Below are 16,746 nucleotides of genomic sequence, written 5' to 3'. Positions count from 1 at the left end.
GGCTGTTCAAAGAGAAAAAGTTTGAGGTGCCTCCAAGAGCTTGTCGCCCCTTGACAATATCCAGCGACATTTCATTTTACTGTAGATGAACCAAATCTCTCTCTTTCTTTCGTTCTTTCATTTTTTTTTCTCACTGATGATTATGAGCTTGCACTCAATATAATATCGTGAATGTGGTTACCTTGGTATGAATGTCCTGTAATATAAAGGAGATTTATCATATTCCCTACTTGAAATGTTCAAGTCTTTTTTGTGTTTTCAGTATGAACAGAAACCACTGGAAATAGAAAATATGATGAATGCTATTTTCAAAGGAACATTCTTACAGAGATATCGGTAAGAGTATTTATTATTTATATGCTTTTGGAATAGCACCCAAAGGCCTTAATCAAAACTGGACTGTGGCGAGTTGCATGTTGTACTAACACATAGCAGTCTGCTGTCCCTTCCCTGAAGAATTGACAATCTAAGTTTCTTCACTTAAAAAAGGAATAGAAAGAAATAAAAATAAGTATGGCCTACATGCATCTTGCAACAAAATTTCATGCGAAGTGTGCAGGTTAAACTCAAGATGAATGTCCAAGGGACTGTGAAATTTGTTCTGAAGCAGCACATAGCGCTGAATTATTTGAAAGAACTCCTTCAGGTTTAGAAAGTAACCCCTTCATTATATAAGCTTATTCTCCCTTCCTTTGTTTGATTCTTGCTCCTTACAAGAGAATAATAAGGTTATGATTGAAAGACTTTTTTCATACTCTCAAAATAATTGCAACAAGGAACTTGTGTAGCTAACCAGTTTTTAAAAACAATAACAAATATAGTTATATTGTTGTATAATACTTGTGAGGGATGTGTTGATCTAGAGACATGTTTAAAAGTTAGTAATGGATACATAAGATGCTACTCAGGGTTGCAGGTATATGTGCAACTCTTGATACCCTGCTGGAAAAAGTAAATAATTAACCTGATACCTTTTGGGTATTTATAAATATGTTTATAACACAGTGTTGTAATTTTATAGTGATGTGATTCCTGAGATACGGGCTATCTGCATTGAAGAAATTGGCAGTTGGATGAAAATGTATCCTGATACATTCTTAAATGATAGTTACTTGAAATATATTGGATGGATGCTGTATGATAAGGTGAGGGTTTTCTCCTCCTTCTTGCTGTGTTGTCTACATAGACAGAAAGTCAGTTCAAGATATTTTAAAATTATCTAAAGATTAAAACAATTTAGAATTTGTATTCTTACCTTGAAAAAAAGTCTCCCATCCTCCAATGCTATGTTTTTGTTTTAAAACTCACCTTACAGCACTAAATAATAGAGAGCGCTTACTTTTTTCCATCCTCAGCAAAGAGTTGTGTGGAAGTGTGCAAGAGTTATCCATGGTGTGAATAAGTATAACTTTGATGGACGTATATGTATATGACCTCAGTCAGTGCAGCACTTTATTGGGTAGATAGATTTTGAAACCTATCCTTGATAAATGGTAATCTCCTCTGTGATATTTACAATTTTGTAGTTAGGGTAAACTTCGTCTTAAGATTTGACAGTCGTTACATTGTTCAGTTATATTATTTCAGAGAGAAAGAGAAAGAAATAACGTTCCTTGTTTCTGAACTGGAAAACAAGTGAAGCTATAGAACATTTGAAGGATATTATTTAAGAAACTGTTGAGATTTTTTAATTACCTTTTATATTCTTAACATCTTCTGAGTAGTCTCTTCCTTCCCTCCCCCTATCCCCAAAGCTTCTGTTCTCTTCTGTGTAACAATTTTCCTGTGCTAGAGCAGAGGTTAAACTTGTTATGCCTAGCTTTTTAAAAAGTTAACTTGTAAAATACTGATCTCAGTCTTAGCAGTATGTGCTTAATAGTCAGTTGGAGGCAGTATTTGCTGTGAATAGTTTAATTATTGAGTATGGTTCTGTACTTTTGTAGCACATTTTTATATGTATCAGTTCATATAGCTCTGTAGAAATACCAAAACATCTTTCCTTTTGCATCTGGGGTTATCTATTATATATGATGGTGCATAGTTGTTTGAATAGTTTTAGTTAATTCCAAGGCCAGCAGAGGGTGCACGAATCATGTTGTTTTTTGTTTCATGCTGTAACTATACCAACAGTGGTTAAACATTTTTTAAAAGGAACTAACTTACCAATAACAACTTTTAGGGTGCGTTTAAATTACAGAATTCTTTTGGCAGCATGTTGTGTGTATACCAACAGAGCCCCCCTATTCCCTCCCCTACCCTCCCCCTAGATATAGACAGCAGAGTAAATGGTGAGGTATACATTAAGTCACTAGAATAAATACTTGCCTAATGGGTATAAGTATGAAGCCAAGCACATGCCCTAAACTTTTTCAAGTTGTCTAAACCAGTGTTTCTGAAAGTGTACTGTCGAAACACTTTCAGAAACACATTAACTGGCCGCCCCGGTTTGTTTATATACCCAGGGGTGGATATACAGCAGGGCGAACGGGGCAGCCGCCCCAGGCCCCGCGCTTCAGAAAGCCCTGCGCATGCACCATGGCAAAGGGGGGGCCCTGCGGAATTATGCTGCCCGGGGCCCCCCAAAACGCTCATCTGCCCCTGTATATACCGGCGCTGTGGCTGCAGAACCTCGCATCTCCCATTGGCTCCGTTTAATCCTTTGCAGCCAAGGGGAGCCGTGGGAAGCAGTGTCCTAGCCCATGTCGCTTCCCGCGGCTCCCCTTGGCTGCAAAGGATTAAACGGAGCCAATGGGAACCGCGAGGCTCTGTGGCTGTGGCGCCATAAACAAACAAACCAGGGCGGCCAGCTAAAGTGTTTCTGAAAGTGTTTCTTCAGTAACTTTCAGAAACATTGGTCTAAACTGTGCCGTCCGTGAACATAGCTTTTTTTTAGTGTCGTGTACTGCTGCTGGAGCCTTTCTCCTTCTGAACAAAAGACTCTGATAGATAGCAGGGAAAGGTTCCATCAGCTCCCCATTGCTGATGCCCTTCTGCGCAGAGGGTGAAGGCATGTGGGGAAAGACTGCCAGCTGTCCACTGATGGACTCTGCCACAGGGAAAGGCTCCAGCAGTGGGCAGGCAGTGAGGAAAAGCTGTTATCTCCCCACTACTAGAGCCCTTCGTGTGACAGGGAGTGGGGAAAGGCTTGCAGTGGGAGAGACATTGAGGAGAAAGCTCAGCTTTTCCGTGTTACCTCCTCTCTGCAAAAGCCTTTTCTTTCCGTAGTGAAAGGCTCTGGAAGTAGAGAGCAGCTGAAGCCTTTCCCTGCTGCCTCCTTTCTGCTGGAGCCTTTTTTTAGAAGCGTAGACACTTTTCACTGTGGCACGTAGCTAGATGTCTACCCTAGGCCCTGAAAGTAGTGTATAGAGTAGATGTAGCCATGGAGTCTAGAGAAATTTCTCAGTTTGGATTATACAAACTTTTAAAGGTAGGTTCAGTGGGAGAAATTACAAACGTAGGATTTCCATTTTTTCTTAGCATATGTGACATTGCTGTCAGTGCAGTACTGTATGAAAATGATAGAAATTTGGTGTCTTTGGCTAGAGCACACAACCCATCTGCTGTATTTTACTGGAGACTGGAAACAGCTGCTTTAAAAAAAAAATGCTTGTTAACTGGAAACAATCATTGCAGCAAAAACTGTGAGATAAAAATGAGAAGGCCTCTGGATTTCATCTCCATCCAATTGACTGATTAAAGTGCCAATATTTTATTGCAGTTCTAGCGTAAAACCCCCTCCTGAAAGCTATGTTCCTTCCCATTTTTGTGGGTTGGGGGTGCACCCAGTTCAGAGTCATTTGGGATATAGATCTAGAGACATTTGCCTAATAATTTTAGGGCCCAAATTTAAGCAACCACAGAATTGTTTTAAACTACAGAAAAATGTAGCTTCGATAACCTGAGGCATTCTAAATTTTATAAACTACGCGCGGTCACACTTTGGGAGACTTTAAAAAAAGGCTTAAACACCTATTTGATCTTCAAAGACCTATTGGAATGTTATGACTTATTTTTCCTTTGTGATGCCATTTTGCACAACCAGTGCAGATTCAATGCTGGCTTAGAAGATTTTTCCCACATGCAACTGGATGCTCCAAATCCATGCCTCTTAGTGGTACTGAGCAGTGTTCCCTCTAAGCTGTGCAACAGCACAGCTTCACAGGTGATTCATCAGCCCTGCACCTCTCACTGGGTGGGGCTGATTAATCACCCGAGGAGTGTGTTGCCCAGCAGCTTAGAGGGAACACTAGTACTGAGTTCAGAATAAAAAAATGAAAAGTCACTCTGTGCCCCAGTAAGACTAGTGGAACAATGTCCCAAAGGAGTAATTTTCTGGAACAACTTCAGTGGTTAATAATTTCTAGAAGATGGGGATAAATGTTGCTTTTTTACACTAATTTTATAAATATTTTAGGAAGTTTGTTTGTTTGTTTGTCCCGAAAGATCTCCGGAACGGTAAGAACTAGAAACACAAAATTTTGAATAGATACTACTGATTTCCTAACTTAAATAACTGAATTGGTTATATCTCGAAATCAGTTCCCCCATTGGGCCCACTGATGATTAGCTTTTAGTAGTGCTTGATCATGGGCATTTGTTGGACTCTTCTGTTAAGCGTGTCACATAAACTGCAACTACGGGATCCTTTCCCTCTGGCTATGAGCTAAGTAGTTCATCTGTTATCCACTAGGCTTCTTTCAACGCTCTTTCTTTTATTTTATCACACAAAAATGGGTATTATAATCAATAGCGTTTTGTAAGCACAGCACTAGCTATGTTAATTTCTTAAAGTAATATGATAAGAGAAAAAGTATTTCCAATAAAATATGCTATGTTAATGTAATTGACGTAGTTCATTCATCACACCTTTTACTATATTTTCCCCGGGCGACGCCAGGTATTTCTGCTTGTACAAAATATAATGCAAAATCTGGTAAAATATACAAGAAAAATCACTATAAAGTTAACCCCTTTCTTAAAGAAATAGCAACTAATTTCTCAAAATTGGGTGCCTAATTGGGCACATCTACACTACGTTTTACTTTCGAAAGAAGATATGCACATTTGGCGGGAATTTGCATATCTTCTTCCAATCACTTTTTTAAAAGTTTTTTTTTTTGTTGAAAAAGCAAGTAGTCTAGATGTGGTTCTTTTGAAAAAACCCTCTTTTTTCGAAAGAACCTTCTTACTCAAAAATTGAGGTTTATAGGTTCTTTTGAAAAACATTTCCCCCCTTAAGAACCACTTCTAGACTGCTTGCTTTTTCAGAAAAAAACTTTTGAATAAGCAATCGGAAGAAGATATGCAAATTCCCGCCGAATTTGTATATCTTCTTTTGAAAGTAAAACGTAGTCTAAATGTGCCCTCAGTGGCGCTTTGGTGTCTTCAGTGGATATTTGGTTGCCTACATGTTGATCAGAAAAATTAGATGTGGAAGAATAGAAAAGAGCAGGGGAAAAAATTCCTTCTGGAGGTGAGGGGGTGAAGGCTAAAAAATGGAGAAGAGCAGGGATTGGGTAGGTGAAAGAAGTACATACACTTGAGATGTCTGCATGTGTCAGCCTAGCTTTGGAGTTGCACGGAGAGTTGTCTGATTCTTATGTTTCTGGAATATAGCATTTTCATTTGAATTTCTCTTGGAATAAAATGTGTTTCTTGTGGGAGAAAAATTTCAAAAACAAAGACTGTCTTCACAGCCTTGCAAAACGAATTTGAGATTATCTACTCGGTGCTAGAGAAGAGCTAAGTAGATAGACCCCCTGTGCTGATGAGGAAGCTGAAGCATAAAGATAAAATTATTCTTTTGCTGCTTTGCATAGGAAACGTGGAGGAGTTGGGAAAAGAGCCCAGACCTCCTCTTGACATCAAGCCCTGGGTAGGGATGTGGACTAGTCGACTATCCGATAAGCAAATGCTTATCGGATAGTTGACACTCTAGTTGACTAGTTGCTTCCCCCCACCTTATTGCCTCTTTCAGAAGGAGGCAGCAAGGGGGGGGGGATGAAGAGGGGGTGATTCAAAGTGGCAGTGCTGCACTGTCTCTTTGAAATGCCACATGCAGCCCCCAGCTGGCCCCCTGCTCCCTGCAGCATTTCAAAGCGGCAGTGCTGCTTGGAGCCCAGGGTCAGCTGGGGACTCAGTTGCTGCTTTGAAATGCCATGGGGAGTGTGTGGTCAGTGGGGAAATTCTGCAGTCCCCCGCTGGCCCTGTGCTCTCCACAGTGCTTTCGCCTTTGAACTGTAGCAACAGCCCCACTTGAAAGGCAGAGGCACCCTTATTGACTAATTGACTAGTCAATGCAAATTGCATGTGGAAACTGCTGCCAGGTGTTGTGGAAATTCACATGTATGTCCTGCAACAGTGTCTCTGTAAACCTGCCCTCCTCTTACACAACTGATCTACTCCCTGCTGGTCTTCTTCTGAGTCCTATTTGTTGATTTTTCTGGAGAGAAAAAATGTGTTCACTGTGTTTTATTTTGGCAGTGTTATGGGAGAGCGTGTTGGGTTCTTTTCACAGACCGGCAGTATTATAAACTTAAGTTCCCGTTGCAGACTCAGATAAACTAAAATGGTGATTCTGGTGAGGGGAAAAAAGAGGACTTTATTTGTATCAAATGATGCTGAGATCATTTGGGAAAAAAATTAAATAATTGAAAAAGTAGTGGGGGATTGATAAACACTCTAATGAATAGGAAAATGGGGCAGGAACTGTGACTTAAAACAAATGGAAGAAATATAAAGAAGGTGATACAAATAATGGTAGTGGAGATAAATGGATTATTTATTCTTAGTCCTTAGACATAGTTTCTTTATCACATATGCTCAAATAGTGCCTGACTGACAAGTGCAAATGAAAGTGATTTCTCTCTGTGTTCCACTTGATATCTGACCATTTGGCACAACTGGCACAACTTAAATGTAGCACAGATGTAGTCTATATTCAGGATTAGAGTCCAGGAATGGAACACAGTGGGTGGCTCAGGCCAGGATTAAAGTACAGTGGCTTTTCTGAGTGTGTTTATAAGTTTGTAAAGCTCTTGTCTGCGATGTGCCAGGCAATAGCTAGGGATAAGTAATAAATTTGGGCTCTCATCCTGCAAGAGACTTTAACAAGTGCGGCAGTCCACCTGTGGAAACAGCCCTAAATTTTAAAGCAGTGATCACAGTTCAAGAAATGTGCCTGATGACCGTGGGACAGAAGGATAAATTAGATAATTTGAAAAATCAATGTCTATATCCTTTAGTAATCTTTCATTTTATATTTCTAACTAAAAAGCTCCTTACACAGACTCATTAGTTAAAGCATGGCATCCTTTGCATCTTAGGGAAGAGAATGGGAGGTTTGTAGTAATGGATAGTCTGCTTGTGGGAGGGAGGTCTGTTCTTCTCAGGTTTCTTTTATTTTTTTTTCTGCCATGTTAAAGGGAGAAATGGAAAAAAAAACAAACCCAAAAGCCCTCCATAGCACATAGGAGATGAGACTGATTACAAGAACTGTATTATTACAGGGACTCTGTAGATATTTTTTCCATGAGAGTGCAGCAGAATCAGTGAATTCTGCTTTAGAGCCCCAGAATGACTGTCTTTTAATATTCTTAAAGGTTTTGACATTTTGAAGTTGCAGCATTACACTTGTGCCCTTTTCCCAGACTTTGCAATGCCTCTCACAACTAGTGATGTGAGGTGAGAATATTCTCGGGAGAATATTCTCAGAATTCCTGACTCACGAATGTTCTAGAAAGTTCCGTAACATTCTGGAACGTTCTATAACATTCTCAAACTATCTTGAATGATCAAGAAAGCTCTTTAACATTCAAGGTGTTCTAAAAGTTGAATACAATATATTATTTCAAAGGGAAATGAAAAATTAGAAAATTCTAAAAAATTCTCGGGAAATAAGCTTTTGGAGAATATTCTCAGAAGAGAAGAACTAAGCCTAAAAGTGATGTGTGGGATTATTTCCTTCATAAAACAGTTAAAGACAAAGTGTTATATGAATGTAAGTACTGCAAGGCTGAATACATCAGAAATGCAACAAGGATGAGAAAGCATATTTCCAGTTGTTTGAAGACTCCTGCTTACATCAAGGAAAAGGCAACAGAATTCTCAGAGTCCAGAAGCAGATCACCTCAACCAGCAACTGCATCAGCATCTATAGAACACTGTGATAGTGCTAGTGAATTTACATCACCACCTTCCACATCTAGTTCAGCCAAGGTATGTCACTCTGTAAGTCGCTACTTCGATTCTATGAATGAAACTGAAAACAAAGTTTTGGATTAATTTTTTGCATGAGCTATATTCTTATCGGGGTCGCCTCTTTCACTGGTTGAAACCGAAGATTGGATTACTTTCATGAAAAAATAAGACCATCTTACAAGACGCCATCCAGGTACACACTTTCTAACAAACTTTTAGAAGATGAATATCAACGTGTTGATGCTCTTATAAAAACAAAAATTTCTGAAGCCTCTTCTCTTGCACTACAGTGTGATGCTTGAAGCAACCGAAGAAATGAATCGGTTATAAATTTTATTATGTCAACACCCCAACCAGTGTTTTACAAGACAGTGGCAAACGATGTTGAACGCCATACTGCTGAGTATATGACATTCCGTATGGAAGAAATAATGACAGAAATAGGCCCTGAAAAATTTGGTGCCATTGTAACTGATAATGCTGCAGCAATGGTGAAATCCTTATCAATGCATAACGAAAAATACAATCACATTGCTATGTACACTTGTGCTGCTCATACACTAAATTTGTTATTTGGTGACATCAGTAACTTAAAATCTGTCCAAGAAACTGAAGCAACCTGTAAAACTATTGTGAAGGAAATTAACAAATCGCAAGTTTTACGAGCTCATTTTACTGCATTTCAAAAAGAAAAATCAAACTTGTGCACTTAAATTGCCAGTTAAAACTAGGTGGAGTTCCCTTTTATATTGTTTGAAAAGCTTATTGAAATAGAAAAATGTCTTAAAATGCCTTGCTGTCCATGAAGATTTACAGACTAAACTGAGCAAACGTACCAGGAATTCAGTCCTGGATGAAGATGTATTTTGGGCACGGGTCCAAAAACAGCATGCACTGATAAATCCTGTTGTTAAATGGATTATGCTGCTTGAATCTGACCAGCCAAAAATGAGCAAAGTTCCTGAATGTTTCAGGGAATTAAGCAATCATTTTGATAGGCTACTTCCTGAAAGTCCACTTACCAAACAAGAAAAACAGGATGTGATGAAAAGTTTTGAAAAAAGAAAAGATATGTCTAAAAGACATTCACTATGCTGCAAATATTCTAGATCCAAAATCAATGGTGAGTGCCTTACTAGAATGAACAAATACAAGGAACTGAATTCATCGATAAATTAGTCACAAGAATGTATGGCACTGATCACTCAGCAAAAGTCATTGCAGAGCTTGCAGAGTATCATGCTAAAGAAGGTGTTTTTTTTTGGAAAATCATATGTAACAAAATCAGCTGGCTCAGTAGATTCAGTAACATGGTGGAAAGGTATATGCTATGGATCAAAATTAGGAAATGCAGCGATCAACATATTGAATATGCCACCAACAACGGCAGCAACTGAAAGAAGTTTCAGTACGTATAGTATCATTCATAATGCAAAAAGAAACAAGTTAACACAAGAAAGGGCAGGCAAGCTGACATTCATAGCCCGTAATATAAAGCTTCTTAAAAACCCAAATGATGCTGTGTTGAAATCCCCAAGAGAAAAAAGGAAACAGAAACAGAGAAATGAGGAAGAAGAAATTGATGATGCTGAAGAGAAATAAGAAGTTGAAGAAGAGGATATAGAAATATATGGGTCAGATTCGGAAAGTGCAGATTCTGATTAGACTTGTATTCAATCCAGAAAGTTAAAAATATTTGTATCCTGCAACAGAAGATTCATAATAAAAGTTCTAGTAATTTAAACCTGTCTTTTTTTCTTTACTTTCCCAAATTTTCATTTTAACTATTGGAAACTTTTTCAGGATTCTTGAAGTTTTATTAAAGAAAGACATTATTATAAATAGTAAAATTCTTTAAAAACTATTTAACAAGTATTTAAGAGAAAATTCTCAAAAATTCTCACATTGGAGAATATTCTCGAGAACATTCTTGAATATTCGCTGAAAATTTATTCCCAAGAATTTAACATCACTACTCACAACCATTGTAAGTAGCGGTATTGGCTTACAGAGAAACAAATGAGGTAAATCTTTATAACGCCTATAAATATTTTGGTCTAAACCAACTATATTTGTTAGCCAAATACAGAGGAGAGCCTGAGAACTTGTCTACGCTGAAAATTTGTATCATGTTAGGGTACATCTTAACCAACATGAACTCAGATGTGACTCAGTACTCAGAGTAGGTAATGACTGTTGCAGTTTACCAGTATGTCAGGAGGTTGTGGTTAACCCTAAGGGCATGTCTAAACACATTCCTCTTCTGAAAGAGGAATGTAAATGAGCCAGATCAAAAATGCAAATCAAGCGCGGATTTACAATCTCGCACTTCATTTGCATAATTACATGCAAGCGCTTTTTCAAAAAAGGGTTTTTCCAAAAAGAAACCACAGTCTAGATGAAAAAAATCCCTTTTTTTGAAAGAACTCGTACTCTGAAAAAATGAGGAGTATGGGTTCTTTCAAAAATAGTTTTTTTTTCCGAAAGAACCCCGTCTTGACTGCAGTTTCTTTTTCGAAAAGCCTTTTTTCAAAAAAGCGCTCGCATGCGATTATGCAAATGAAGCACAAGATTTGTAAATCCGCACTTCATTTGCATTTTCGATCGGGGTCATTTACATTCCTCTTTTGGAAGAGGAATGCAGTTGAGACATAGCCTAAGAGTGAACCTGTTGATGTGATCTATTAAACCAGGCAGCCTATGGCTGTTTGTATCAGAAGTAATTTGTCAGTGTGGACTAGGCATGAAAGAATCTAAATGTTGTAACATAAAACCTTTACTAGATACCATTGCATCAACTCAAATGCTCTCATACTGGCTTATACTGGTTTAGTATTCTATAACATATACAGGCAGTCCCCGAGTTACGCGGATCCGACTTACGTCGGATCTGCAGATACGAACGGGGATTTTCTCACCCAGGAGGACTGGAGCGTCCCGCCGCCCACCTCCTCCGGGGCGAGAAAAGCTGCTCCCCGTCTCCCTGGTCTCCTGCGGGAGCCAGCAGACCAGGGAGATGGGGAGCAAAGCGGCGCAGGACCCGGGGCCAGACCCGCGGCGCTTCCAGATCAGCTGGAAGCGCTGCGGGTCCGGCCCCGGGTCCTGCGCGGCTTTGCTCAGCGTCTCCCTGGTCTGCAGACCAGGGAGACGCTGAGCAAAGCCGCGCAGGACCCGGCCGGACCCGGCGCGTCCAGCTGATCTGGAAGTGCCGCGGGTCCGGCCCGGGTCCTCCGCCGCTTTGCTCCGTGTCTTTCTGGTCTGCTGGGGGGGACGCAGCTAGTGCCCCCCTCAGCAGACCAGGGAGATGTGGAGCAAAGCCCGGGGCCTGTGGTAGAGCAGGTGGGGTGCTGCCGGTTGGTCCCGCAGCACCGCTCCTTGGCGCTACTGGACCAACCCGGCAGCACCCCAGCTACTCTGCCCCAGGAGTCCTGATTCAGCCGCTGCTGATCAGTTTCAGCAGTGGCTGAATCAGGACGCCTGGGGCAGAGCAGCTGGGGTGCTGCTGGGTTGGTCCAGTAGCGCCGAGGAGCGGCCGCGCTACTGGACCAACCCAGCAGCACCCGAGCTGCTCTGTCCCAGGCGTCCCCAAGTTAGCCGCTGCTGAAACTGACCAGCGGCTGAGTACAGGAAGCCCGAGGCAGAGTTGCTCTGCCCCGGGCTTCTTGGAATCAGCTGCTGATCAGTTTCAGCAGCAGCTGACTTGGGGACGCCTGGGGTTCTTAAGTTGAATCTGTATGTAAGTCAGAACTGGTGTCCAGATTCAGCGGCTGAATCTGGATGCCAGTTCCGACTTACATACAGATTCAACTTAAGAACAAACCTACAGTCCCTATCTTGTACGTAACCCGGGGACTGCCTGTATACATTTTAGTTTTTAATTTGGCCCACTTACATCCCCAAAACTAAGTGACTCTAAGTTGGCTTAACTCATATCTGAGGAAATTTTTGCAAGAAAAATAAATAGCAGAGAGATATACGATGGCTTGCCATAAGTGTGCCTCCCTGGCTTCACCTTCTTACACTTTGGGCATGTGAATTACATGACCGTGGACTCCTTGCACTCCCGTTGGTAATTGTTTGTAAGTCTATGAAAATGTAAAAAGAGCTTAGGCTATGTCTGCACTACCAGGTTTTTTTGAAATAAGTTATTTCTAAATAATAACTCCCCAAATAACTCTTTCGAAATAAACTCATTCTTCTTCACAAACGGGAGTTATTATTTTGAAATAACAGACCTTGTTAGTGTGGATGCTCGCCTTGTTATTTCGAAATAAGGGGAATTATTTTGAAATAGCTCTTCAGTGTAGACATGCCCTTAGAGATCACCTCTAATTTTGGCCCATGGTATACTATTAGGCATATGTGACATAACTACAACACTATCTGCTAATGAAGATTGAGGCAGTTTTTGCTTAGTCTATTGTAGGTATTTATAGGGCTCCCATTACCACAGGACGAGCATCAAATCATTAGGAAATAGCATTAATGCCTAAGATTAGTCAATGTTAGTACATTGCTCTTTGTCTTCTAGCAACCCGAAGTGCGGCTGAAGTGTCTTCTGGGACTGCAAGGAATTTATAACAGAAAAGAACTGGTATCTAAAATGGATCTCTTTACTAGCAGATTCAAGGTAAATGAATTTACCATTCTCTATTTTAAAAATCTGGATTGGTTAGCCACATAGAATCTCATATTTTGAGCAGAGTTTGTCTCTTACTCCCTTGTATAGGCAAGGGTTATTGGGTGGCAGAGTTTGTGGGACATTTCCCTTCATTCATGAGAACCTTTTGATTTTGCTTTGACTAATGATTACAGTGATGTTAGCAGGTCTAGCAGACTGCCATGTCTAGCCTCTTGGCCAAGATTCTTTTGGCAAGATGTAGTGAGCATCCCATAGACTCCTTTGTCCCTCTCAAAACTGGTTTTCTATGTTAGATGTTGGATTGGGTGGTTCAGCATAGACTGCTATCAGAATGTATGACTTGTTGCTGAATGTATGACTCTGAACCTTGCAGAAAGATTTCTTATCCCCAATCCAAACAAGTCAAATGTTAGGCAATAACTGAATACCCTAGGAACATCTTTTGGGGGATCTGTTGTGTCCCTAGAATACTGCGCTGATCATGTTGTCACATACAGGCTAGTTCAGGCAGTCAGGACTCCGCCTTTTAATGTTACCTTTGGTTCTGATTTCGTCAACCATTACTAATTAGCCAGGGTTGAGGCTTGCCAGTACTAGAGTAAAAAAACCCAAAGTGCTGCTAAAGTGGTGTTGTGACTCTGTAGGTGGCACTCTCCCTTCCAAGAACTGAACCAGTGCCCCAGCTAGTTCATACTCTACTGCTGAACCCTAAAGGTATGGTTTTTTGGATGACATGTACAACCAAGCACTTGGCTCTCCATGGCACTTTTTGAAAGAGGAGGGTTATAATTCTCATGTTTTAGCAGTGTTTCAGTCTGAGTAAATAAATTCTGCCTAGCTGAGTTCAATCCGTATTTTAAACATTTTTGCAGCAGTCCTCTGTACTTTGACCCTAATCTGTGTCATATTGCTGTGTGCTATTAAAGAGGGTGTCATCCAAGATCCACTTACCTAATTTCTCAACTCAGATATGGAAAAAAAATTCTAGTTGACATAACCCTGCTAAAAAGGTATGTAACATTTGTAGTTTGGAACATACCCTGATTTAGCATCTTGTTACTAATGTGGTTTGGCAAATTGTTCTTCGTTTTACAAACAAGTGTCCAATCATTCTCAATTTATAAGCAGCAGCTAGTTTCTTGTGTAGGTACGCTTCAATCTGCACAAATTTCACTTTAGTCAATTAATTCAAATAAAAATGTAACATTTTCTTTTAGAGGTAGATAGGACAACTTGGTGGTAAGCAAGTTGCCATATGTTGCTTAGGAAATAGTCATTACAATATAAATATGCCTCTTTGTTGCTAGTGGAGGTGATCTGCAGAAAATATATTTGTCCAGAACTCAAAGGATTGCACCTTTTAATTGTCATTTTATATCCATTAGGATCGAATGGTGTCCATGGCTCTAGATAAGGACCACGAAGTAGCAGTTCAAGCCATGAAACTCTTGATGCTTATAGCACAGTAAGCAATTTCTTAATATTCTGTATTGTTTTATTGGCAAGACCCAGATCTAACTCATTGGGGAATCCTCCTGTTGCTGATAAGGAGCTCAGAAACAGTTGTCCCCTGCAGCCCATGGGTTAAAGAGGATAACTAAGTTAAAAGTCTGTTCTGATGTTGTGACCAAAGTCAGAATGGTACTTAAGAAATATGGTTATCCCAGAATAGTGAGATTTCTATTTCCCTTTTTGTTTTGCATTTTTTATTTGTATACAGCCTGTCTCCGACTTACGAACCGGTTACGGACCAAGCAATTGGTTGTAACTCGTTTTTTTCCGTAAGTCGGCCCCCATAGAGTTACACGTGACCACGCTGTTTGTAAGTGAGGATCGCGTTCATAACTCGGGATCCGCCATTTATGACATTTTTGGTCGTAACTGCGAATGGTCAAAAGTTGACCGTTGGCAACTCGGGGAACGGCTGTACAGACTGCATCCCAATGAAAATACTCTTTGGCTATATCTATACTGCGCTCTCTTGCGCAAGAAAATATGCAAACGAGGCAAAGTGGTGAAGATCGTCGCACCTCATTTGTATACTTAATAAGCTGCCATTTTGTGCAAGGGGCTTTTGCACAAAAAGGAGCCATCTACACAGATCCTTTTTGTTCAAACCCCCCCCCCCCTCTTGCACAAGAGCCGTTCTGCCTGAAAAAAAGCAGCAGTATGTCTGTGTGAGCTGGGAATCAAACCCTTCCTTCAAGTACACATATACCCATAATTACAGAAAGCCACAGGGAGAGCTGTACAACTTGGATAGCAACTGTTGAATTTCTGAATCTTTGCATTACTTGTACCAGAATAATCTTGTGCATAACTGATAATTATCTCATTCACCACTCCACTGACTTAAGTGGCATTACTCCATTACACCAGCCTATACATGAGAATAGACTTGGGCCCATTGTATACTTCGTTGGTGACATAACTTGATTTTTTATGGGAGATACCATTGTTTAAGTGACCCTAAGAATAGGTGGGTTACTACTGCTAATGTAAACAAACACAACAACTACTTCGTATGATAGTTGCTTCCCCATATTGCATAGATATTTCATTGTACTTTGTTACAGCAGCTATGTACATAACATGTGCCTGTGCTAGGAGGAGTAACACTCCATTGTTAAAATACAATGACTCTTTAAACCAGTTAAGGTTGCTCTTGTTCTATAACTGAACCAACAAGCGCTATATTAGCACTGCAGCTGTTTAGCTTCTCTGACTTTATTGTTGGGTTCACATGCTCGCAAAACTCCTGAATGCTAAGTATAGTCAAAAAAAGTTTATCAGTTGTCTTTATTTTTAGGAAAGCCTTATCTAAACAAAGTTTAAAATTAGATTTCCAGCAATGAGCAATTCCTCAGAAGAAGTTTTCCAAACAACACTTGTCCATCATAAAACATATTTCCTCGTAAATAAAATGAGTGCATGTTTTTATTTATTAAGCCATGGCAGAGGTCCAACAAACACATACTCATTGTCTTTGTTTCTGCTCCATCTGTTGCAGCGCCAACAGCGCTTGTAGTCATTCTGAGCCCTGCTGATTTGGTTTAATTATTGGGAAGATGAAGATGGGAGTTGGGGACTGAAATGAATTATCCAGAAATCCAACCAAGAATCCTATCTTTCGCTTACAAAATTTGTACTGTCCAGTCTAAACATGTTGGGTGAAATATTGCACTCTCTGTGATAAGGAGTCACCCTGTGGCTGTGATATGGTTGCTTTGAGAGCATGTCTCAAGATGCCTTTCCAGCAAGGGAGATGTTTCAGAAGTGATTGCCATCATTCCAGGAGCAGGAAAGAGCTCAGATGTATGTCTGCACTGCAAGTGGAGGTGTGATTGTAGCAGAGGTTGGCACACCCATGGTAGTTTTAACTTAGCAAGCTTGAGTAACAGTAGCAGTGTAGGTGTGGTGGCATGGGCTCAGCAAGGGCTCAGCAAGGGCTGGCAACCAGTGTACTTGCTGTGAACCCTGAGTATGTACTTGACACTTGCTTGTGTGGAAGCCCATGCACACAGAGAAACTGTAAATGGGTTTGGGAATTAAGGAATTCCAGTGAGTAATAACATAAGAGTGACCTGTAAGGATTAGATTTGTTCAACAGATTTGCTTCCTGTATGTGTTCAGTCGTATTTGCTTGCTTATTTGGTACAAAAATGTTCACCTCCTTTAGCCAGTTCAAACTTTTCTGTCAGAACTGGTTTCTCCTCTAGTTTCATCAGCAGCAGTATATCAACTAAGTTCTAACTGGATGTACATCTGGTGAGGCCCAGAAGACTTTTTAGATGCTAGTGCTGCCAGTTAGATGCTGTTAGTTGATAATTGCTAGGCAGATAGCCAGTGACAAACTCTGATATTTCTAATTTATTTAGATGTACTAAATTATTTAAGCAACATAG

The 16,746-nt window shown here is 40.2% G+C and overlaps 1 protein-coding gene across 4 annotated transcripts in view; it reads left to right on the top strand.

The window, feature by feature from the left end:
• LOC102454764 (cohesin subunit SA-2-like) overlaps nt 1-16,746 on the top strand; it is a 105,940-nt gene that overhangs the window by 30,285 nt on the left and 58,909 nt on the right. For all 4 annotated transcript variants that reach the window (XM_089775361.1, XM_075916026.2, XM_089775360.1 and 1 more), the window contains 4 exons: nt 263-336; nt 1,022-1,145; nt 12,731-12,829; nt 14,227-14,306. In XM_089775361.1, coding sequence (XP_089631487.1) covers nt 263-336; nt 1,022-1,145; nt 12,731-12,829; nt 14,227-14,306 — 377 coding nt within the window. The remainder of the gene's footprint in view (nt 1-262; nt 337-1,021; nt 1,146-12,730; nt 12,830-14,226; nt 14,307-16,746) is intronic.

This window comes from Pelodiscus sinensis, chromosome 1 (genome assembly GCF_052426305.1).
Source record: "Pelodiscus sinensis isolate ZL-2025 chromosome 1, ASM5242630v1, whole genome shotgun sequence".
NCBI lineage: Eukaryota > Metazoa > Chordata > Testudines > Trionychidae > Pelodiscus > Pelodiscus sinensis.
This window is presented reverse-complemented; position numbering and strand designations above follow the sequence as displayed.